Source organism: Anabrus simplex, chromosome 5 (assembly GCF_040414725.1).
Source record: "Anabrus simplex isolate iqAnaSimp1 chromosome 5, ASM4041472v1, whole genome shotgun sequence".
Classification (NCBI taxonomy): domain Eukaryota; kingdom Metazoa; phylum Arthropoda; class Insecta; order Orthoptera; family Tettigoniidae; genus Anabrus; species Anabrus simplex.
The window spans coordinates 255,316,962-255,339,456 of NC_090269.1; the positions used below are offsets into that span (position 1 = coordinate 255,316,962).

Genomic DNA, 22,495 nt, shown 5'->3' on the forward strand with positions numbered 1-22,495 from the left:
CGTTGAAAAACTTGTTGGGGTAGGGCAGTAAACAGCTCAGTCTTTATAATGAAACAGAAATGTGCCTCCTTGAAGATGATAAGAAAAAGCAAAGCTGATACACTGTTACAGATGTCAATATCGTATGTTGTGATAAGACAACAGATCTCTTAAATGGCTGTTCAGCTGCCTATAGTCTATTTAACTGGCTGAAGGAGTGAAAGTCGAATGTGTTATGATAAGATAACAGTCTTCCTTACATAATTGTGGGAGTAAGGAAAAAGCATTCAGTTGTCTATCGATGTATTTATCTTATTTGAAGGACGAAAGTCGAAGGTTTATCGACGTTGATAGAGCTCTTTGGTGTGAAGTCTGTAACAAGAGGAAAGTGAATGCTTAGGAAGGTATTTTTGAAGAGAAAGTGGGTTTAAAGAAAGGTAAAACATGGAAAATGTATAAAAACACTTACCCTTTCGTCTGTGATTATGTAAATCAGTTATGGAAAGGTTAGTTGAAGAAAAATAACGTTATGTGTAGGTTCATTTATTTCTTTGACTGTTAATGCAGTTGCTATGGTAGCGTTGAATGACTGACATTTGTACTTCTGGTATTGTATCGATGTGAGATTGGCGGAGGAGGGTGTGGTTGAGGGGAGGGGGTAGGCGGAGCGTTAAATTTATGTGTTGTTGGTTGCGAGAGATTTACATGGTCGGACAGGGAGGGAGTCGTGTTGGGTTGCGGGAGAATTGTGGGGGCGGGCATGAAGGGAGTCAAGTCAAGTAAATCTCTCGCAACCAACAACACATAAATTTAACGCTCCGCCTACCCCCTCCCCTTAACCACACCCTCCTCCGCCAATCTCACATCGATACAATACCAGAAGTACAAATGTCAGTCATTCAACGCTACCATAGCAACTGCATTAACAGTCAAAGAAATAAATGAACCTACACATAACGTTATTTTTCTTCAACTAACCTTTCCATAACTGATTTACATAATCACAGACGAAAGGGTAAGTGTTTTTATACATTTTCCATGTTTTACCTTTCTTTAAACCCACTTTCTCTTCAAAAATACCTTCCTAAGCATTCACTCTCCTCTTGTTACAGACTTCACACCAAAGAGCTCTATCAACGTCGATAAACCTTCGACTTTCGTCCTTCAAATAAGATAAATACATCGATAGACAACCGAATGCTTTTTCCTTACTCCCACAATTATGTAAGGAAGACTGTTATCTTATCATAACACATTCGACTTTCACTCCTTCAGCCAGTTAAATAGACTATAGGCAGCTGAACAGCCATTTAAGAGATCTGTTGTCTTATCACAACATACGATATTGACATCTGTAACAGTGTATCAGCTTTGCTTTTTCTTATCATCTTCAAGGAGGCACATTTCTGTTTCATTATAAAGACTGAGCTGTTTACTGCCCTACCCCAACAAGTTTTTCAACGCTCCGGAAAGTATATTCATGTGAACTTATGACATGCAGCTTGATACTGCAATTTTAGCCAAGGACATTCTAATATTTTGTATGTTTAGACTGACACCTATAATGATATCCTCTTTTTATGGCTTGTAAGAGCAATCAGGATCCTGATTTTTACCATACAGGTTTGAATTTGAGGCTGATGATGCCCTTAATATGGGCGAAACATGTCCCTTAACATTTTATAATAATATTTAATTTCTAAAAAGATCTCTTTGTATTGAATAGGTGGATATATAAATAAACACTTGTAACATACTTTGTATTTACGTACATTTCAATACGGACCTAACATGAGAATTATAACATGTAATAAGTGGTATGTTCCGAGCTGTCAGCGGAGAGATGGCATGGAATGACATTAGTAGACAAATAACTTTGAATGGCGTTTATAAAAGTAGGAAAGATCACAGTATGAAGATAAAGTTGGAATTCAAGAGGACAAACTTTGGCAAATATTCATTTATAGGAAGGGGAGTTAGGGATTAGAATAACTTACCAAGGGAGACGTTCAAGAAATTTCCAATTTCTTTGAAATCATTTAGGAAAAGGCTAGGAAAGCAACAGATAGGGAATCTGCCACCTGGGCGACTGCCCTAAATGCAGATCAGTATTGACTGATTGATTGATTGATTGAGAAGACATCTGTTAGATTATATAATAGTAACAGAAACCAAGTGCTTACCAGTCACAGTTAATCAAAATGATGGTCGTTCAAAAGAAGAAGATTTAATTGAAAACAAACAATAAATTAGGCTGTGTAAAAAATAGATCAGCTTAAAGAATTTTTTATCTGGGTAGTGTTATTACCAATGATAATCAGTGCCTGACAGAAGTCAAAATTGCTATGGCAAAAGAAGTGTTTCAAAATATGTAAAGATATTTTGTTAATTATTTTGCGATCTAATTTGAATATAAATTGTTAAGTAAAGTTTAGAATCACTCTTGATTTCGCTTCTTCAGCATTGCCAATACCTTTCACCGCCTGGATATTGTTCCCAGTTGCTTCCCAATTATACTTTCTTAGTCGTCATCTTGGTACCTGTTGTTATTATTTTCTGTGCTTAAAGTGCTTATAGTTTTAATTTCATACATATTATTATGTCTCTTGGTGTTAATTTGTGTTGGTGTGTAATTATGCGGTTACTCAGTGGTAGCAAATATTATTATTATTCCTATTACTTGTAACCTTACTTATAACGGAGGTTACACTTCCTTTGTCATGATGAAAAGTACTGCTGAAGACCGTGTGATGTGGCTGCAGTGATAAGGCTTAGCCTTTTAGATAATGGATGGATGAATTGAGATCATTATTCTTCTGGACTGAATGTTGTTGGGAGTTAGTGTTTCAATACTGGTTTTTGTGTGGGTGGGTTTGTGGTACATTACTAGGTCTTCAGTATCGTTACTCCTTCCTTTGGTGAGTAGATCCAGGATGACAGCTTTATATTGTTTACCAGTTCTATAGTAAACTTGATTTTCGGGTGGATGGAGTTAAGATGATTGAAAAACATCTCAAGTCTTTCCATTCCATGTCACCATACCACTTTACTCATCATCCATGCCATATCAGTATTTCAGTTTCAATCAGGAACATTCTATGGCTTTTTTTCTTGAAAGATTCCATGAATAAGCAGCAATAGGTGATAATGATGTTCTCATGGCAGCTCCCTCAGTCTGTTCTGCCAATCCTGGGTTGGATATTGCATGAATTATGGCTACTTTTTTGGGTATCAGAAGCTTTGTGTCGACACTAGCAACGTATCTGTGTCCCCTCCCCCAATCATATAGTCTATATCAGGCTCATTAAATTTATTAAAAATTAAAAACTTAGCCATAGGCATCCAAGAGAGTTTGAGTTTACTCTGCCATCTTGTAGGCCTAAAGTAAAACAGAATGTCAAAATTGATGAGCAGGCAGACAGATTTTATTATTTTAACCATAATGGTTTGATTTATTTGGATCCATATTAACTTCAAACTAATCAATCAGCAATAACTGAAAACTTATAGTCCAGCTAGTCAATACTTACTACAATTTTTTATTTGCTAAACACCATACATGGTTCAAGAACCCGTATGTTCTTTTCTTCAGTGACTTATAATCTATCAAGCATTCCCAGGACTTGTTAACATCATTATTTTATCTCGCTTTACAAATAAATTACAAATTATTTGTCATTCTAAATAAAATATTATGAACTATGAAATAAAATTATTATATGTCAGCTAAAAGAAAAATGATTGGAAGTTATAATACGGCCTATTGTTCCAATTTTCAGTCTCAATAAAATAACAGATTTATCAATTTTCTACTTATAAAAACATTTTATCTAAAAAGAAATAGTCTTGTAAAATTGAGGCATCTGCTCTAATAGATGTGTCTGTAAAGGTTTCTGTCTTTAACTCCCCCTGTTGAACATTCCTCTATTCCATTGCTTTTAGGACTTTTACAAAATTTCTTGACTCTAAATAACTAAAACTCAATATGAAGGTATATTCATGAATGGCTTACTAAGTATGTCAGTGTCTCCTATATATAACATATAACATTTGAACTTCATTTCTGATAGTAAGTCTGAGAATCATGCAAGCCAGTTGAACATAAACATTGTCTTTTGATCCTAAAATAAAAGCAAATTTATAAATCGCTACTTTGATAATGTACCGGGCGGTACACCTCCACGCCGCTAATTCAAACCTTGTGCCAGTTGAAACTCCTCTACTGGAGGAAGTCTGAACTTTATCTACTGTGTTAATTCTCAACTTTCTCAGAAGTTTTGAAGTTTCTGAACTGGGTCGTTTTCGATGTATTTTTGTTTTGCCTGTAGTAAGAAGTGTGGACATTCTCTTCCAGATGGCACTACTGAAGGACTACAATTATGCACCCTAGTGCGAAGTGAAAGAACTGTGTTTTTGGAGAAATTTTGAATTCATAAGTTTGTTCTTTGTTAAATTTCTTTCAGTTATTGTTTAAGTTGGCAATATTAACCCTTTCTTTCCGCCAGTTTTGAATTCGACCAATAAGGAATTTCTGTAATTAATTTTCCACCAATAATGTGTTTCTTCTTCATCTAGTGTAGGGGTTTTCGTTGTTAGCCAATAAAATGATTGTGGGCGGGTGTTCTCATTCCTGAAACGCCTCGAACTTTCCACGAGGGTATATAAACTGCTGATTTTCGGGTCTCCGGGCCACTTCAGTAACATCTATCAGTGTGTAAAGTACGTAGCAGGGGGCGGGAAGCGCCTCTTTCTTCAGGCAGCAGTTCAACCACCAGGTAATGGCCGTTTAATAACTTATTTTCTTGCTAGCTCAGCAGTTTAACTTTCGGGGCAGGTCCGAAGCCTTTTTACCATGTAACTTTCTCCTAAAATGTAAAGACACTTGGTATCAATTCTATCTTTTTAAACTACATATTGGGATAGAGAGTGCTTAACCCTCTCGAGCTCCCACTCATATTGCGTTGAGGTGAACTTATTTTCACAACCGTTTCTTCCTTAACGTAATCTAAATTGTCTCCTTCTATAAGTCACCTCTTTAGTATGGGATTAGCCCTTGCATTTGAGGCCTAGCGCCAAGTAGGTTTTAAATAAAGTGTATTAGGAGTGCAAGAACGCCTCCTCTCAAGTTGGTATTTTGGAGGCCATGTAATTGACCTGTTTCTTTACTTAATAGGCCTCAGTAGGTTGGGTATTTTTACCCCTGTTTTCATGTACTTGGAGGACAGCTTGAAAGTGGAGTTTGGTGTGGCCTTTGATAGGCTTGAACTTAAGAGCGGGTTGCTCTTTCTTAAAAATTGTTTCTGCGTGCCTCGAGGAGGCTTTACTGTGTAGTTGGGAGCAAGTGCTCCTGGGCATGATTGGGGTTTTCTGCCCCTTGGTCGAACCTTATATTTGGGTAAAGTTGGGCTAATTGCTCAAGAATTGTGAGTCCGGGGCTCGAAGCCCAAATTCTGTAAAAACTGTAATTGTACATTCTTAAATTGTTGATATTCAACTGTGTTTCTGTGATTCTTGTTATTTCTTGATCTTGATAAGAAAATATAACCTTGTTAAATTAACTTTAATTTCGTATTTTGAGACCTGTTCCCCCCAGCACCTTCTTTCACCTCTGCACATCCACAAAACTCGCTAACAAGTGGTAGCAGAGCGTGGTTGAATGGGTCTCAATTTAGCTCCTTTTGACGGCTAAACATTGCTTTGCTTTCGAACTCTAACAATTTTCTCAGTTGCTGGAATTTTTTGATTTTTCCTTTTTCAAAATTGTTCTATCATCATGTCCGGCCCTCGCGAGGTTCTTCATCCTTTCTATTTGCGTAAAGATGAATTAATTTATGAATTATCTCTCAGAAACGTTCAATCTGGAGGCACGGTTGCAGTCGACTCCAATAAGCTAAAAGATTCCCTTGATTTACCTATTACCATCCCGACTTTGGGAGAAAAAGAGATTGACGATGCTCTCTCCACGATCAATGACAATACTACTGAGCTAGCATCTGTAGTTAGTTTTTTTGAAGTAAGTGATCCATCTCCTACTCAACTCAAAAGAGTACAGGCTAGGTTGTACCACTTTTATAATAGGGTATGTGATCTATTGTCTCTGAAGTTAAATGACCTTCAGGGTAAGGAAGCTAGTGCCCTTGCTGAAAACTTGTCCGAAATGTCTAGTAAAGTTAGTCAGTTGTTATCTGGACCTGCCATCCCTAAAGTCGACCAACCTATGGTAGTAAATATTGTTAGTGAGGAGGATTCCTCGAAAGAGGAAGGAAGTAGTACTGAGGCGACAACCCAACGTACATCTGCCCCATCAGAAAATATGTCAGATCGTCGCAAGTCCATTCCACCCTTTGTGTTAAATAATGCTCCTTCCGAATCTGCTTCTCCGCCACTTAGGCCCCTTCCTACTACGTCTCCGGGTTTCAGCAGTTTGCCGCATCCATTAGCAATGTTGCTTAGAGGTATCTCTAAGTTTTCGGTTAACTCTACCAGTGACGTAATTGCATTTTTACGGTTCTTAGTTGAGTTTCAGGACCATGCTCTTGTTTTTTCTCTTTCTCCGTGTCAAATTTTACAGATAATTTATCCCTATGCAGTTGGTGTTCTCTCGGACAAAATTGTTAGAGCAATAGCGGAACAGTCATCCATTGAAGATTTTCATGCACACCTTCTTGCAAATTTCATTCCTGCGCGTGCGAGGTCATCTCTGATTCAGAAGTACTATTATCGTGTACAGCGGTTGGATGAAAACTTAGCAGATTTCATCCAAGATATTAAGTTCTATACCAGGGTGTTTGCTCTTCATTTTCCTGAAGATCAGATTGTACAGGCTATTGTAGAAGGTATTTCACCACCTTACCGATCATACTTGTGTTTTGCGTCGTGTCCGCAAACTTTCGCTGAGCTAGAAGCTATGGCTGTATCGGCTGAAGGAGTTAGATACGCCGATTCCTTGCGTGTTGCGAAAGAACCCCCTCCTTCTTTTAGTAATCCTCGGCCTCCACCTCGCCGACCAGTCACACCCCGTAAATGTTATGCTTGCGGGTCGCCTGACCATCTTCGGAGCAAGTGCCCATCAATCAAGTCTAGTGGGACAAGGAGTGGAGCAGGTTCATCACAAGGTTGTTTTAAATGCGGCGCGTTCTCCCATATTGCTAAGAACTGCCCTAATACCAACAGCACCCCCACTTGCTCAACTTCGGATGCAACTTCCAACAACAATCAAAAGTGACTAGTGGCTTCGGCTGAGTCCACTAATCCAGCTTCCCGAGGCTCAGCCCCTGGTAAACAGGTCGAAAATTCAGGGAAAATTCAGTCGTCAAATTTATCTTTTGAATGCCCCAAAGAATGTCTGAGGATTGCGGCGGACTCCCCCACACCCGTACCTTTTCTCAAAATTGAGTTACCGTAAATAATGAACCTGTAACAGCTCTTTTAGATTCAGGCAGTGTTTGTTCAATTATTTCGGCTCAATGGTATTCGAAATTGAAATCTATTTGTAAACTTCCTGACTATTGCTCATCTCCTGTTCAATATGTTTCGGCTAATTCTTCTCCATTAGAAATTTTAGGTTCCTTAAAAGCCAAAATTCATATTTTTTAAATTTACTTGGAAAGTTAAATTGTTTGTGGCCAAGCACTTGTCTTGCCCCATTATATTGGGAGCTGACTTCATTTCTCACACTGGTCTTGTGCTCGATCTTCAGAGTAGGTCGTGCACTTTCAAATTTGCGTCTAATTGTAAAATCCCCTTATTGAAATGTAATTCTGCATCATGTTCATCTATTTCGCCTACCCAGGATGAGATGTTGTTAGACCTTAGACATCTACCTGAGGAGCAGGCTGATAGTATTCGTAAATTGTGTCAGTCGTTTCCAGAGGTGTTCCCTGATACTCTTGGTGTTACTGACCTGATCGAATACAAAATTGAGGTCAAGGATTCGATTCCTGTCCGTTTTCCACCTTATAGGCTATCTCCACCTAAAATGAAGGCTCTGAAAGAAATCATTGATCTAATGTTAAAGGATGGTATTATTTGGCCCTCTAAGTCAGCGTATTCTTCACCTATTTTTCTAGTCACGAAACCCCAAGGTGGCTTCAGGCCTGTCATTGACTATAGGGCTCTCAATCGGAAGGTGGTGTTGCAATCTGTGCCCCTTCCTGACCTTCATTCTTGTTTTTCATGGTTTCGTAAAGCTAAATTCTTTACCATCTTGGACCTGAATCAGGCCTATAATCAAATTCCCCTAGCTGAAGAGTCTAAACACCTTACCGCGTTTGCCACGGATTGGAACTTGTATGAATACAACCGCGTGCCTTTCGGGCTCCCCACGGGAGCAGCGGTACTCACTAGACTGCTAGATAGGGTCTTCTCCGACATCAAATTCGAGTACTTGTATCACTATCCTGATGATGTCGTCGTATTTTCGGAGACTTTTGAAGAACATCTAGATCATCTGCGAGAAGTTCTCAATTACCTTCGTAAGGCCGGGTTAACTGTTAAGTTGTCCAAGGTTGCCTTCACTAAGCCCTCCATGTCATTCCTAGGGCATATTGTGTCGCCTGATGGTGTTGCAGTCGATCATTCTAGAACACAGGCCATCCGTGATTTTAAACCTCCCAAGGACATCAAAGGTATCGCCAGGTTCATTGGTATGGTGAATTTCTTCAGGAAGTTTAGTCCTAACTTCGCTAATAGAGCGGCGCTCTTGAACCTTCTTCGTAGGAAAGGCATCAAATTTGAGTGGGGACCTTCTCAACAAGCCGCTTTTGAAGATCTTCAATTAGCTCTGTGTAATGCCCCTGTTCTGGCTATGCCCGATTTCTCCAAAAAATTCATCGTCCAAAACGACACGTCGTCGTCGGCGGTAGCTGCAGTCCTTCTTCAAGAGACTGAACTAGGGAGGCGACCCATCGCCTATGCATCTAGGACTCTATCGGCTCAAGAAGCCAAGTATTCCATCTATGAGCTCGAAGGTTTGGCAGTCTTATTTGCCTTAGAAAAGTTCCGTCTCTATCTGGAACATGTCAAATTCGACTTGGAGACGGATAATCAAGCCTTAAGCTGGGTCTTAGGTAGGCCGCGTCGTACTGGTCATATAGCCCGTTGGGCTATCCGAATTTCGGCATTCCAATTTGACGTTAGGCATATCAGAGGTACCGAAAATGTTGTTGCAGACAGACTCAGCCGTATGTTTTCCAACGACGTCGAGACCCATGAACCGGTCGATAGTTCATCACCTCCCGAGTCCATCCTATCTGAGGTTAATGCCATCTTAACAGATGTTCCCATGCTTTTTAGGGACATTGAGAAATACCAACGTGAAGATCCGACGCTGGCTCCGATAATGGAAACCCTTTCTTCTGGGGAACACGTCGTCCCTTATGTACTGCGGAATGGAGTTTTATGTTGCCCTTTGAGGCATGATAAGATGATGAAAGTTGTCGTTCCAGCTGTTCTTGTACCTATGATCTTTAAGTACTATCATGAGACCCCATTAGGGGGGCATCTAGGCATCTTTAAAACTCGTGAAAAGATTCGTGAAAGGTTCATCTGGAAAGGTATGGACGGTGAAATTCGTGAACTAGTAAAGGCTTGTAAATCCTGCTTGCTTAGTAAACCCACCATGTCTACCAAGGTAGGCCTTTTGTCTTCTCATCAAGAGTCGCGCCCAATGGAACGCCTGTATATTGATTATGTAGGACCCTTCCCCCAGTCAAAGGGAAATGCCAACAAGTTCATCTTTGTATGTGTAGATGGTTTTACAAGATTTTCCTGGTTATTTCCGACTAAGCTGGCTACCGCTCAGTCCACCATTACTTGTCTAAATTCAATCTTTGCTTCTTTTGGTCCGTGTCAATATATTGTGTCTGACAATGCTAAGGCTTTCACATCTAATTTTTTCGTAAATTTTGTTTTGATCTGTCCATATCTCATGTGACAACTTCTGCTTATTATCCTCAACCATCTCTGGCTGAACGGGTTAATCGTAACCTGAGGTCCGCGCTTATTGCCTATCATCATGAAGATCATTCTAGGTGGGACACGTCCCTGCATTGGTTAGCTTTTGCTTTGAACTCGGCTGTTCATGAATCACATAAATTTACTCCAGCTTCGTTGATGTTCAAGTTTGTTCCCAACACGCCGCTCTCTAACCTCTGGTCTCTGAGTGACATTCTACCTGAGACAATAGATCCAGATAACATTAAAGATCTTTGGAAGAAGGCTAAAGCCAATCTTAAAGTGTCTCATGAAAAGGTTAGGAAAAGATATGATCGTGGACGGAGACCCACCAATTTGAAGGTAGGCGACCAGGTGATGGTCAAACATTATGTTCCCGCGGGCAAGCTTGCCCCCAGATTTCATGGGCCGTGTACTATTCTCGATTTCCTTACTCCCGTTACCTTATTGCTAAGTAATCCAGCCACCGAGAGGATATTTAGTGTTCACCTGTCACAGGTGAAACCGGTGTAATTTCTGTGCTAACTTGCTTCATATAATTTTGAAAGAAACATGAAGGTTATATATTTTTTTTTTTTTGAGGGGTTTCACTTTTAAGGCCTTCTGCCCTTTCAATAATGTTCTTTATATGTAAGCATTTTTGTAAACTTCCCCCCGATCAGTTAAACTGCCATCCTGTCCTTGCCATGGCCATTACCACGCTCCCGTCTCCTGCTCAACAACACACAGTGGCTTTTAAATGAAATAAATATTTCTACGCCGCTGGCCCCTCAGTTCCACCACAATGAATGTACCCTAAAATCATTCTGGTCCAACAAAATTCTGCCGCCGAGCTTTAATGTTTCAGTGCTCCTGCAGCAGCGCAGCACCGTACCGCCACTGAGGTGGGGTAAGGGCCCGCCCCTCTCCGTGAGGCCAACCAGGGTACGGCGAGCCGGAGTCCTCCGCCCGGCCAAGGCTGATGTGCGGCGCACAACCTGCAACTCGCCCACGACCTGTATGTTCGCCGCGGGCGCGGCGTGCTTCAACTCCACTACTCCTCTCATAGTGCGGGCGAGCGGTATCTCAGGGTACTTGAGGGGTCCGAGCGGCCTCCTCTGGACACAAGCAGCAGCGTCCGGTCTGGCCGTCTAACTTAATCAACCTTGAATATATATTTAATCAGCTACATGGACATTTAATATCAACATTACTACTATTTCTGAATTCAACGACAATATCTGGTGGACTTAGAAAATTTTTCTCAACTTTCAAGAATTAAAGGTTTTTCCTTCTGAATTCAACTTCTACAAGCACAAAGATATTACATCAATAGTAACCAAAGAATTTTGAAACTGGATCCAATCATTTTAAGAAAACTTGTTGGTAAATACTTCCGCAATTAACTTCTATATCAACATCATAACTTGGACCTTATTTTGAAACAAAAGTTTATGTTCTTCTGTGTTACCCCTTGGAGGAACTTTTGGGGGGGGGAGGTCTGTACCGGGCGGTACACCTCCACGCCGCTAATTCAAACCTTGCGCCATTTGAAACACCTCTACTGGAGGAAGTCTGAACTTTATCTACTGTGTTAATTCTCAAGTTTCTCAGAAGATGTCCCTACTTGTAAATTTTGAAGTTTCTGAACTGGGTCGTTTTCGATGTATTTTTGTTTTGCCTGTAGTAAGAAGTGTGGACATTCTCTTCCAGATGGCACTACTGAAGGACTACAATTATGCACCCTAGTGCGAAGTGAAAGAACTGTGTTTTTGGAGAAATTTTGAATTCATAAGTTTGTTCTTTGTTAAATTTCTTTCAGTTATTGTTTAAGTTGGCAATATTAACCCTTTCTTTCCGCCAGTTTTGAATTCGACCAATAAGGAATTTCTGTAATTAATTTTCCACCAATAATGTGTTTCTTCTTCATCTAGTGTAGGGGTTTTCGTTGTTAGCCAATAAAATGATTGTGGGCGGGTGTTCTCATTCCTGAAACGCCTCGAACTTTCCACGAGGGTATATAAACTGCTGATTTTCGGGTCTCCGGGCCACTTCAGTAACATCTATCAGTGTGTAAAGTACGTAGCAGGGGGCGGGAAGCGCCTCTTTCTTCGGGCAGCAGTTCAACCACCAGGTAATGGCCGTTTAATAACTTATTTTCTTGCTAGCTCAGCAGTTTAACTTTCGGGGCAGGTCCGAAGCCTTTTTACCATGTAACTTTCCCCTAAAATGTAAAGACACTTGGTATCAATTCTATCTTTTTAAACTACATATTGGGATAGAGAGTGCTTAACCCTCTCGAGCTCCCACTCATATTGCGTTGAGGTGAACTTATTTTCACAACCGTTTCTTCCTTAACGTAATCTAAATTGTCTCCTTCTATAAGTCACCTCTTTAGTATGGGATTAGCCCTTGCATTTGAGGCCTAGCGCCAAGTAGGTTTTAAATAAAGTGTATTAGGAGTGCAAGAACGCCTCCTCTCAAGTTGGTATTTTGGAGGCCATGTAATTGACCTGTTTCTTTACTTAATAGGCCTCAGTAGGTTGGGTATTTTTACCCCTGTTTTCATGTACTTGGAGGACAGCTTGAAAGTGGAGTTTGGTGTGGCCTTTGATAGGCTTGAACTTAAGAGCGGGTTGCTCTTTCTTAAAAATTGTTTCTGCGTGCCTCGAGGAGGCTTTACTGTGTAGTTGGGAGCAAGTGCTCCTGGGCATGATTGGGGTTTTCTGCCCCTTGGTCGAACCTTATATTTGGGTAAAGTTGGGCTAATTGCTCAAGAATTGTGAGTCCGGGGCTCGAAGCCCAAATTCTGTAAAAACTGTAATTGTACATTCTTTAAATTGTTGATATTCAACTGTGTTTCTGTGATTCTTGTTATTTCTTGATCTTGATAAGAAAATATAACCTTGTTAAATTAACTTTAATTTCGTATTTTGAGACCTGTTCCCCCCAGCACCTTCTTTCACCTCTGCACATCCACAAAACTCGGTAACAGATAATATGAAAGGAAGTTGTTACACTATTATTATAAACATTCCTACTTTGTGGCTGTCACAGTTGCTATTTAAAAGTATATCACACACTGTACCTTTGTCTGCTTGCCTGTCAATTCAAAACATGCATGACCTTGTTGTAGAGTGACAGTTTAGAAGGGGATAACAAGTGAGTGGAGGGGAACATGCTACTGCTTGATGCTACTCTGAGTGGAACAGCTAGCTATGGAGATTAGCTATGAGATCCCCTGCATTGGGTATATTAGATAACATTAATATGGATGCTTTGGAAACAGAGAAAATAATATATAAAATAAAAGGTTTAGTTACGTGGTTAAGATATGTAAATTATATTTTTATAATTATCAACGGACAGCAATTAGACCCAAATAGTATATTAGAATTAGTGAATGACGTGGATGAAGACATCAAATTTGCATTGGAATTGGAGAAAAATAATTCACTAAGCTGTTTAGACATTAAGATTGAAAAAAGTAGCAGAAGTTTTGAGTACAAGATTTTTCGAAAGGAAACAAAAACCAATGTAATTATTAGAAACTATAGGAATCCTCAAGAAAAATAAACTACTATCTACAAAATATGAGGAATAGGATTAGTTATCTATTGTCGGTTCTCACGTCACATGATGTCAATATGGATGGACAGTAAATTTTTAAAAATGGGTGTTAGATTATTGGTTAGGTATTGTTTGAGAAATCCAATGTCTCTTCCAAATTTGGCAATCTTAGTTTTTAGGCCTAGGTATCAATAAGCCTTCTTTCTTGTGTGGTTGGCTTTGAACTCATAAGTTATGAATTTCAATATGGTATTGGAACCACACACAAAAAAATCACATAAATGGCAAATATGCACAATCAAAGTCACAAAAATATGATGTCATATTTTTGAGGGCTCACCAAGAAAAGCATGCAGCATTTACGCAACTTTCACTCGCTCAAAAACTCAATGGAAAATATAAGGAAATAAATTTACACTTTAAGCAACACATCCTATTCAACATAGGTTCCTGAAATAAATTATATGACACAAAATCAATCAACTGGTGGACTTTATAATGATATGCACAAATCAACATGAATTCCTGAAATAAATGATATGACACAAAATCAGTCAACTAGTGGACTTTATAACGACACGTACAAATCAACGTGGATTCCTGAAATAAATTACATGATACAAATTCATAAAAATAACAGAGTATGCTTTAACTTTCAACACATAATTCAACATTCCTTCCTGAAATAGATTACATGACCCAAATGTTCCTCAGCATGGTAATATCTGAAAGGAAAACCAAACGAAACATCACAGTATAAAAACATCTTGTCTACTCTACTGCAACACGTAGTGACATGGACAAAAACCAATAAAATCACAAAGTATAGGCCGCTAAAATAAAATTATCCTCAGTAGACACACATATCACCCTCGCCAACACATGGCGGAATGACTCAAATGTGAAGATTCAGTCTTTCAAAATAATACAGCAATCATCAAAAATACACAGGGTCCAACCCTTTTACACACACTGCTCAACAGTCTACCCAAAGCAAGTCACAAAAACACGAACATGCAGGCCTTACAAATGAGGAACACGTCCTCTTACTCAAAATCACACTAAGCCATATCACGTGTCCTAAAGTTGCCAAAACTGAATAAGTATATGAAATGACATCGTCTAACATTTGCTCACCTGAAAAGAAACAAGACCGCGCTGGTCACAAATCAAAGCACTCATGCTCGTAAAGCTAAACTTGAATGATATAGTGACCAACTCTGTAATAAATGTCATAATCTGAAACGAGGAAATTGCCACATAGACAACTGATCATGTCTGAACATCTGAAAGTTGCTGAAATATCTCAAACTTACAACTCAAGAAACTTGCATTAATAATAATAATAATAATAATAATAATAATAATAATAATAATAATAATAATAATAATAATAATAATCTATAAGACCTATCTGTGTCGGTGTGGCTTAAAATAAGTTGTAAAATAATAATAATAAATTTTACAGAAAAATCAATTTTAACTATTCAAACTCGGAAAACGAAACTGGGTTTGGGGAACTTGTGAATAAAACACTAATTTACACTCACTTTGATATTCAAATAGTCGTAAAGATGACGCTGTCAAAATTTGTGGATCCAAACTCCACAGCATGTTTTTGTACACTTTGAGCTCCCCTAATACTTTACTCTAGTCCTTCCTGGCTTTAATTTAACTTTTTATTTACATCATTTAAGCCCCAAGACGTACACTGCATCTCAAACATCAAAGCAAAACAAATCAAAATGAATGAGGCAAAAAATAAGAAACAGACTTGTAAAAATATGTACACCACTCAGCCAATAACTCTGAATAAAAATGTAACAAAGCAAGCTGTGACATTATGCAATCGGTCCACATTTATGTTACAATTATATTGACATTAACAAGCTTCTTAACATTTACTTTAAATAGGATGTAGTCCTTCCAAACAAAGCAAAATTTACTGAAATTAAATATTAAAACTAACCTATCCCCTTTTTGCAACATTAAAATACGTTAACACTCACATAATTACATTTGAAATTCTGTAATCACCTATTTTGTTGACTTATCATCACCAGCCTTGCGGACAGCCAGCCACCATCATTTTAACCAGCCATAGTGATGATGATGCCTTCAGAAAAGACTTGGATCAGCCCTTGGGTCTCCATCCTGACGTAGAACTGTGATCTCGTGGTCTCCGTCGCTGCTTCTGCTTCTGGATGTCGTCTAAAACATCCCCTCATTCACGGTGTAGGAAACTGGGTCAAGATTAACCCACCAGTTACTAGGATACTACAGCCGGGGTAATTTCCACTGACCGTGAAACCAGTTCCCATTCAGTCGCGGAACAAATTCTCTTATCTAATCGTGTAACTAGGTCAAATATTTCCCATTTACATCCTGGACTGGAAATTACTGAATTTGATGTCCTCATAAAATCTGTTTACACCAGTAAGCTACTAAACATTGAACGACTATCTGGAAACTGTTATTCCCTCCGGAAATCAAAAAATAAAAGCCATTCTCATCTTGGATAATTGAAATGCAGACTGAGCATCTTAAACCAAAATTCAAGTCCCCACACGATCAAGAAACATAAGTTCTAACCTGCACTCGCAAATAAACTCCACTCCCTCAATGTTACCTGCACAGAATATTGCCAAATAGTAGGGTAGCTAGCCCACACTCACATCGCTTTTATCAATTCATCCTCTAAGGCACCATTGTATCCTTGATTGGGGCCAGCACTCGCATAGACCAATGCCTAGCCAAATTGACTGTGGCTCTATCATTTCATTGGCTCAACACATCGCTTACTTCAAATGTGTATTTTCAGCTCCTCTAGCCTTTCGCCGGTCCTCCGAGGTGTTGTCCATTGGTCTGGCCATTGGAGTTCTATTGTTTCCTTGTTCTGCTTGTGTACGTCATGTCGAAATTCCTCCTTCTGAACTTAGCTGGCAAGCAAATAAACCCAAGCTCCAAGCTCCCTGCAGAAATTTTGACATCTCCTGCTGAATGTAGATGTTCCCTGCCAGTTACTAGTACTTAATATACAATCTTCTTTATACGTTTGAATGGATGACTGATTAATTAAATGAGCACTTCCATAAGGGCTCAAAGGGATGACATGGATTCCATAAACTTAAGCTAGCAGGGTAGGCTGCAAGAGCAGATGTTGTTGCTGCTGAAAATTTTCCTACATTGTTACAAGCAGTGATTGAGGAGCATACATATTTGCCACAATAAGTGTTCAATCTGGATGAAACAGGCTTGTTCTGGAAACGTATGCCAAGCAGAACATTTGTCAATATGAGAAAAGAGGGCCCCAGCTTTAAAGCCTCCAAAGATTGTCTCACTTTGTTGTCAGGAGGAAATGCTTCTGGAAACCATAAAATTAAACCCCTGTTGGTTTATCACTCTGAGAACCACAAGCACTCAAGGGCTACTCTAAGCAAGAATTACCAGTTGTTTCATACTCAAACAAGAAAGCTTAGATAACAGGAGCTGTGTTTGAGTTCTGATTCTCCACTGAAATCTGTCATGAGCTGCAAGCTTATTGTAAGAAAATGAGTTTGCCCTTCAAAACCCTGGTATTTCTGGATAACGCACCAGTGCAACCTCTGGGTATCGCAGATGCCGATGAGAACATCAGTGTTTTGCTTCTGCCACTGACCACAACATCCCTGATTCAACCCATGGATTAGTGTGTTATTAAAACCTTCAAGAGCCACTATCTCTTCAGAATATTCATGCAACTAGTTGAAGAAACAGTTGGAGACAAAACTAGTGTCACACAATTTTGGAAGAACTTCACCATAAAGAACGCAATTGAAAAAAATTTGTTATGAATACACAGAAGTTAAAGAATCTTGTATAAAGGGAGTTCAGAAGAAGATTTTGTCTCATAGTGCTAATTCTTTTGGTTTAGATCTCTAACCTAAACTTACCAGTTCAACACATGCAGTCATTGACAAGGCTAGATCTACTGGATTTGAGGATGTAAACGAGGCAAACGTGGTCAAACTCCTTGAGTCCCACTCAGCAGAACTCACCACTCACCTTCTTGAATTGAAGAAAGAAATGAATGGTGAGAAGAAAGAGGCTCAAATTTGTGAACAGTCCTCAATTTTCTGTGTCTCAGGACCTTCAAGAGAACCAGAGATGGATAATACAGACTCACTAGACCCAGTGATGTACATACATAGAGTTTCACACTGTACTAGTGGCATGAATTTAAAAAAAAACTTGCAGTTATTTAAAACTCATAGGCTTTTCATGTTTTCCTTAAAATAGTCTTTATCTTCTAGCTAACTCATATTGTAATACATTCACTTTACACGTTTTTGTATTACACGATGATTACTCGGAACAAATGAATTGCGTAAAGCAAGGGATACTTGTGCAAATGAACAAATTGGGGAAAATATTCATTTATAGGAAGAGGAATTAGGGTTTGGAATAATTTATCAAGGGAATTGTATGATAAATTTCCAAGTTCTTTGAAATCGTTGAAGAAAAGTCTTGGTAAACAGTTACTGGTAATTGGGAATCTGCCACCTGCATTATAGATCTAAATGAAGATCAATGATAATAGATTAATCATTTTTGAAAATATAATATCTAATATATTGGTGCAGTCATGATTTTATGTGACTATTGCTAGCCTGGTGCAGCCTTTTTAAGGCAGACTCTCCAACGAAGGTGGATGGCATCTGCCATGCATGGGAAACTGTGTGTTATTGTGTAGAGGATAGTCTTATGTGCAGTGTGTGAGTTGCAGGGATGTTGGGGACATTACAAATACCCAGTCCCTGAGCCAGGGGAATTAACCATTTAAGGTTAAAATCTCTGACATGCTCAGGAACTGAACCCAGGGCCTCCTGAACTGAAGGTGGCTATGCTGACCATTCATCCAAAGAGACGGATAGTATATTGGTGTAAGAAACTTATATAAGTATGCTATAATTGGGATTAGTCCATGTTGTATATCACATAAAATAAAAATATTACTAATTTAAAACTATTCTTATGCCTCTTGCTCACTGTAAAACTTTCCTTCAAATTTATTGTACAATCATTTAATTTTATAAAGTTTCTACTGCTCACAGTCAAATTCAAGTTTTATAAAACCTTTGATAAAATTTTTCATAAAATAGGACATGTTCTATTCCATAAAATTAATTTTGCAAAACCTACCAGTTAGCGAAGCTGACATGACGATGATGCTGGCGCTACGACGTGAGAAGATTGTGAAGCTTGTTTGTAAAAATAAACAAACACTTCTAAAATTGCAGGAGCTGGGTGGACTAAGAAAGCTGTTAGTGTTTGTATGAGGTTAAAACGTCAATATATTACAACAGAAAAGCAAGAAGGGAGGCAGAAAACACAATCACCGAATTTTTGTCACAAGTTCGGCCGAACACAGGCCAGACTGATGTGAAGGCGAAGATAAACAGGCTTCGAACTCAATTCTTGACAGCATATGCACATCTTAGTTCAGAATTTAGTTCATAGATGGCCATCCTGATGCTTCCACGGATTTTATAATATAATTTTACCTTGAATAACACAATTTGTTTTCATTATATTCTTTGTAAAATTAGTTGTACAGTTAGTTGTTTTATTGTGAGCAATGAGAATTAGTGATTTTTTTGAACAGCAAGTGTTCTCTCCTAGGGCTCTTAGATTTAGTTAAATATTTATGAATGTTTCTGAAATAAGTCACACATTTCTTATCAGTTAACTTACTCAACTTATTTTATTCCAGGTGAAATTACATATGGTGGAAGAGTGACAGATTACTGGGATCAGAGATGCCTTACAACCATCTTGAAATGTTTCTTTTCTCCTCCTACACTGGCAAAAGGTACTTTCTATGTTCAACCGTTTGGTGCATTCACATCTGTAAAGAGCTGAATTTTCTATCAGGGTATAATTCTAAGTAATCTAGAAGCTCCAGTACAACTGTGGGTCTGGTTTTCTAAAGGGTGCATAATAACCTTCATTATGATGTAAATGAGTTTGTAAGCAATCTAAAGAGTAAAAAGGTGATAGTGTTCAACAGTATGAAGCACATCATTTTTATTTTTTGAGTGTTCTTTACATAATTTTATGTGGTGAACTTGATCCAATTCTTATTTCCCAGTCAGTTTGGTGAGAAGAGATTGTGTAGTAAATTCTAACTAGAAGAAGAGTTGGATCAATACAATACAACTTGAGACACCCAGGAATTCTTCAGTTGGTTTTGGAGGGAAGCGTACAGTGTAAGAATGGTAGGGAGATGCCAAGAACTGAAGATGACAGACAGGTTAGAGTAGATGTAGGATGCAGTTGTAATGTGGAAATGAAAAGTTTAGCAGAGAATAGTGTGATATGGAGGGCTGCATCAGGCCAATCTGTGAGTTGATGACTTGAACAGTGACAACTACTACCATTACTTTCCTTTCATGAGAAGAGGATCCATCTACTTTTCTGTGTTATAGTATATAATCATAATTCTAGGTAGGCCTGAACTCTGGAATTTACTGACCAAGTTGGCTGCACATTACAGCCATGTTACTGTAGGCTTGAATTCAAGAGATGGTGAGTCGATGACCCTGAAGGCGATTTTCTATGATTTCCCATTTTCACAATAGGCAAATGCTCAAACTGTACCTTAATTAAGGCCATGGCCACTTCCTTCCCAGTCTTTACCCTTTCCTATCCCCATTGTCTCCAAAAATCTATGTTGTTTCAACATTAAACCACTAGAAAAAAAAAGAACTTGTGACCATGCTTGTTGAACTGTTGGAATTTAATATTTGTCCATATCAACCATATGGTATAACCTAATAGTGCTAGTCTTTCAACAAATCTCTCTATCATATTTATTTTGAACTACTATGAAAAAACTGGTTCGTGATCACTTTCAGTTTTTCTATAGAGCTCATCTGGTTTTACTAGCATCACATTCAGTATGATGCTTGTTGTTTAAAGGGGCTTAACATCTAGGTCATTAGCCCCATCACATCCAGTCTATTCTTCACTCTAGTTGGTTTCATCATTTTCTGATTCAGCTCCTCTTCCCAGATTAATTTATTTGCCATTTGTTGGTCATGCTTCTGTCATTTTCATTACCTTCCCAGTTGACATGTGGTGGCATTAATTGATTTTTCATCTATGATTGTGAAGACATCATCAACATACCTAGCCCAGAAGTGAATATTGTCAAATTTATTGTCAATTTTGTTGTGTTCAAGGAAATCAAAGTATATTTCTGCCAAAATACCTGAGGCCGGCGATCCCATTGCCAAGCCATCTTGTTGGTAAATAACACCATCAAAAGTGAAAAAGTTATTGTTCACAACTAATTTTAGTATAGTTATGAAATCTTTGGTCTCTAATTTACTTAAGTGGCTGTTTTTGTTTAAATTATTTTCAATTATAGGGATTAGTTTTGACACTTGTTTGCTAGGGTACATATTTACAATATCAAAGGAATGAATAGAATGGGTTGTATATTGAACTTATTTAATTTATCTATTAGCTCATATGTATTTTTGATAGACATTTTATATAAAAAATGATAGTCATTTCTTAAAAAACTTCGGATGAATTGTGATGTTTTGTATAAAGGACTTGGTCTATAATTAATGATTAGGCGAATGGGAATGCCGGCCTTATGTATTTTAGGAAGCACTTTAGCAGTAGGGAGACAAGGGTTCATACTTATGAGTTTAGCTTTCTCTTGTTCAGTAAATAGAAAGGATGTTTTCTTCAGAGTTTGTTTAAGAAGTCTTTGAACTTTTTTGTGTGGTGTGTTTCTTGATTATGGAAAAGGAGCTGTCTTTAAAGAAGTTTGTTGTTTTACTGATATATTCATTTTTGTCTAAAATCACTGTTTTATTGCCTTTGTCGGCCTTGGTCACGATGAGATCATTATTTTTGATTTTCTTTTTGAGGGCTTGTATGTGTTTTTGTTCAGCTATTATTTTATTATTGATGTTATTAGATGGGTTGGATAAATTATTACAAGAGAGGATGTTATTCAATTTCCTTTTTATATCAATTCTTAATTTGTCTTATGCATCTGTTGGCACTTTTGTAATGGCTAGTTCTGATTCCGTGATCACTGCTTTTTTTTTTTTTTTTTTGCTAGTGGCTTTACGTCACGCTGACACAGATAGGTCTCATGGCGATGATGGGATAGGAAAGACCTAGAAGTTGGAAGGAAGCAGCCATGGCCTTAATTAAGGTGCAGCTCCAGCATTTGCCTGGTGTGAAAATGGGAAACCATGGAAAAGCATCTTCAGGGCTGCCGACAGTGGGATTCTGGGATTCAAACCCACTGTCTCCCGGATGCAAGCTCACAGCTGCGTGCCTCTGACTGCATGACCAACTCGCTCGGTGTGTGTGATCATTGTAGTAGCTAAATTGAGCATATTCAAATTGGGCCAGTTGTGTTTGGGTCCTTGAGCTAGAATTTAGTGTTTGTCTTTGCTTAAGGGGTAAGTTTATGACAGGTGGGTGGAACTGCTTACAATCATCTATAGCTCTGCTATTGTATCTGGTCCAATTATTGTGAAGTTTAGAGTTTTTTCATTTATTCAGTTTTTTCTCTAAATTTTGTTGTTTTTTGGGTAGTTCATAGAATAATTTATTTTCAACTTGATAATAAGAAAGTGTCCAATGTGCATTTGAAAGTAATTTTGTCGCTGGAAGGTGAGTCTCATATAATTTATGATTTAGAAATGATTTCTTCCTATATAAAAACCTAATTTCATCCCTCAACCAAATTTTATTAGTTTTGTTTTGAGTTTTGATAGTTTGTGGTGAAATCCGATGTTTCTTTTTGTTACTTCCTGCTGTTAAATCGAATAAAATACTTTTCAGGAAATCGACTTCTTTGCATAACTTGACTATTTTTAACTTTATGCCTAGATATTCAACGCAGTAAGATATAATAAATTTTCAGCTATCAGCAAACACATGTTTGATTATAACCATAAATTTATCAATATCGAACAGGATATGGACATTCTTGAAATAG

At 38.3% G+C, this 22,495-nt stretch overlaps 1 protein-coding gene across 1 annotated transcript in view; it reads left to right on the top strand.

The window, feature by feature from the left end:
• Dhc16F (Dynein heavy chain at 16F) overlaps nucleotides 1-22,495 on the top strand; it is a 1,052,459-nt gene that overhangs the window by 878,902 nt on the left and 151,062 nt on the right. Inside the window, exon 59 of the mRNA XM_068227815.1 lies at nucleotides 19,235-19,333. Coding sequence (XP_068083916.1) covers nucleotides 19,235-19,333 — 99 coding nt within the window. The remainder of the gene's footprint in view (nucleotides 1-19,234; nucleotides 19,334-22,495) is intronic.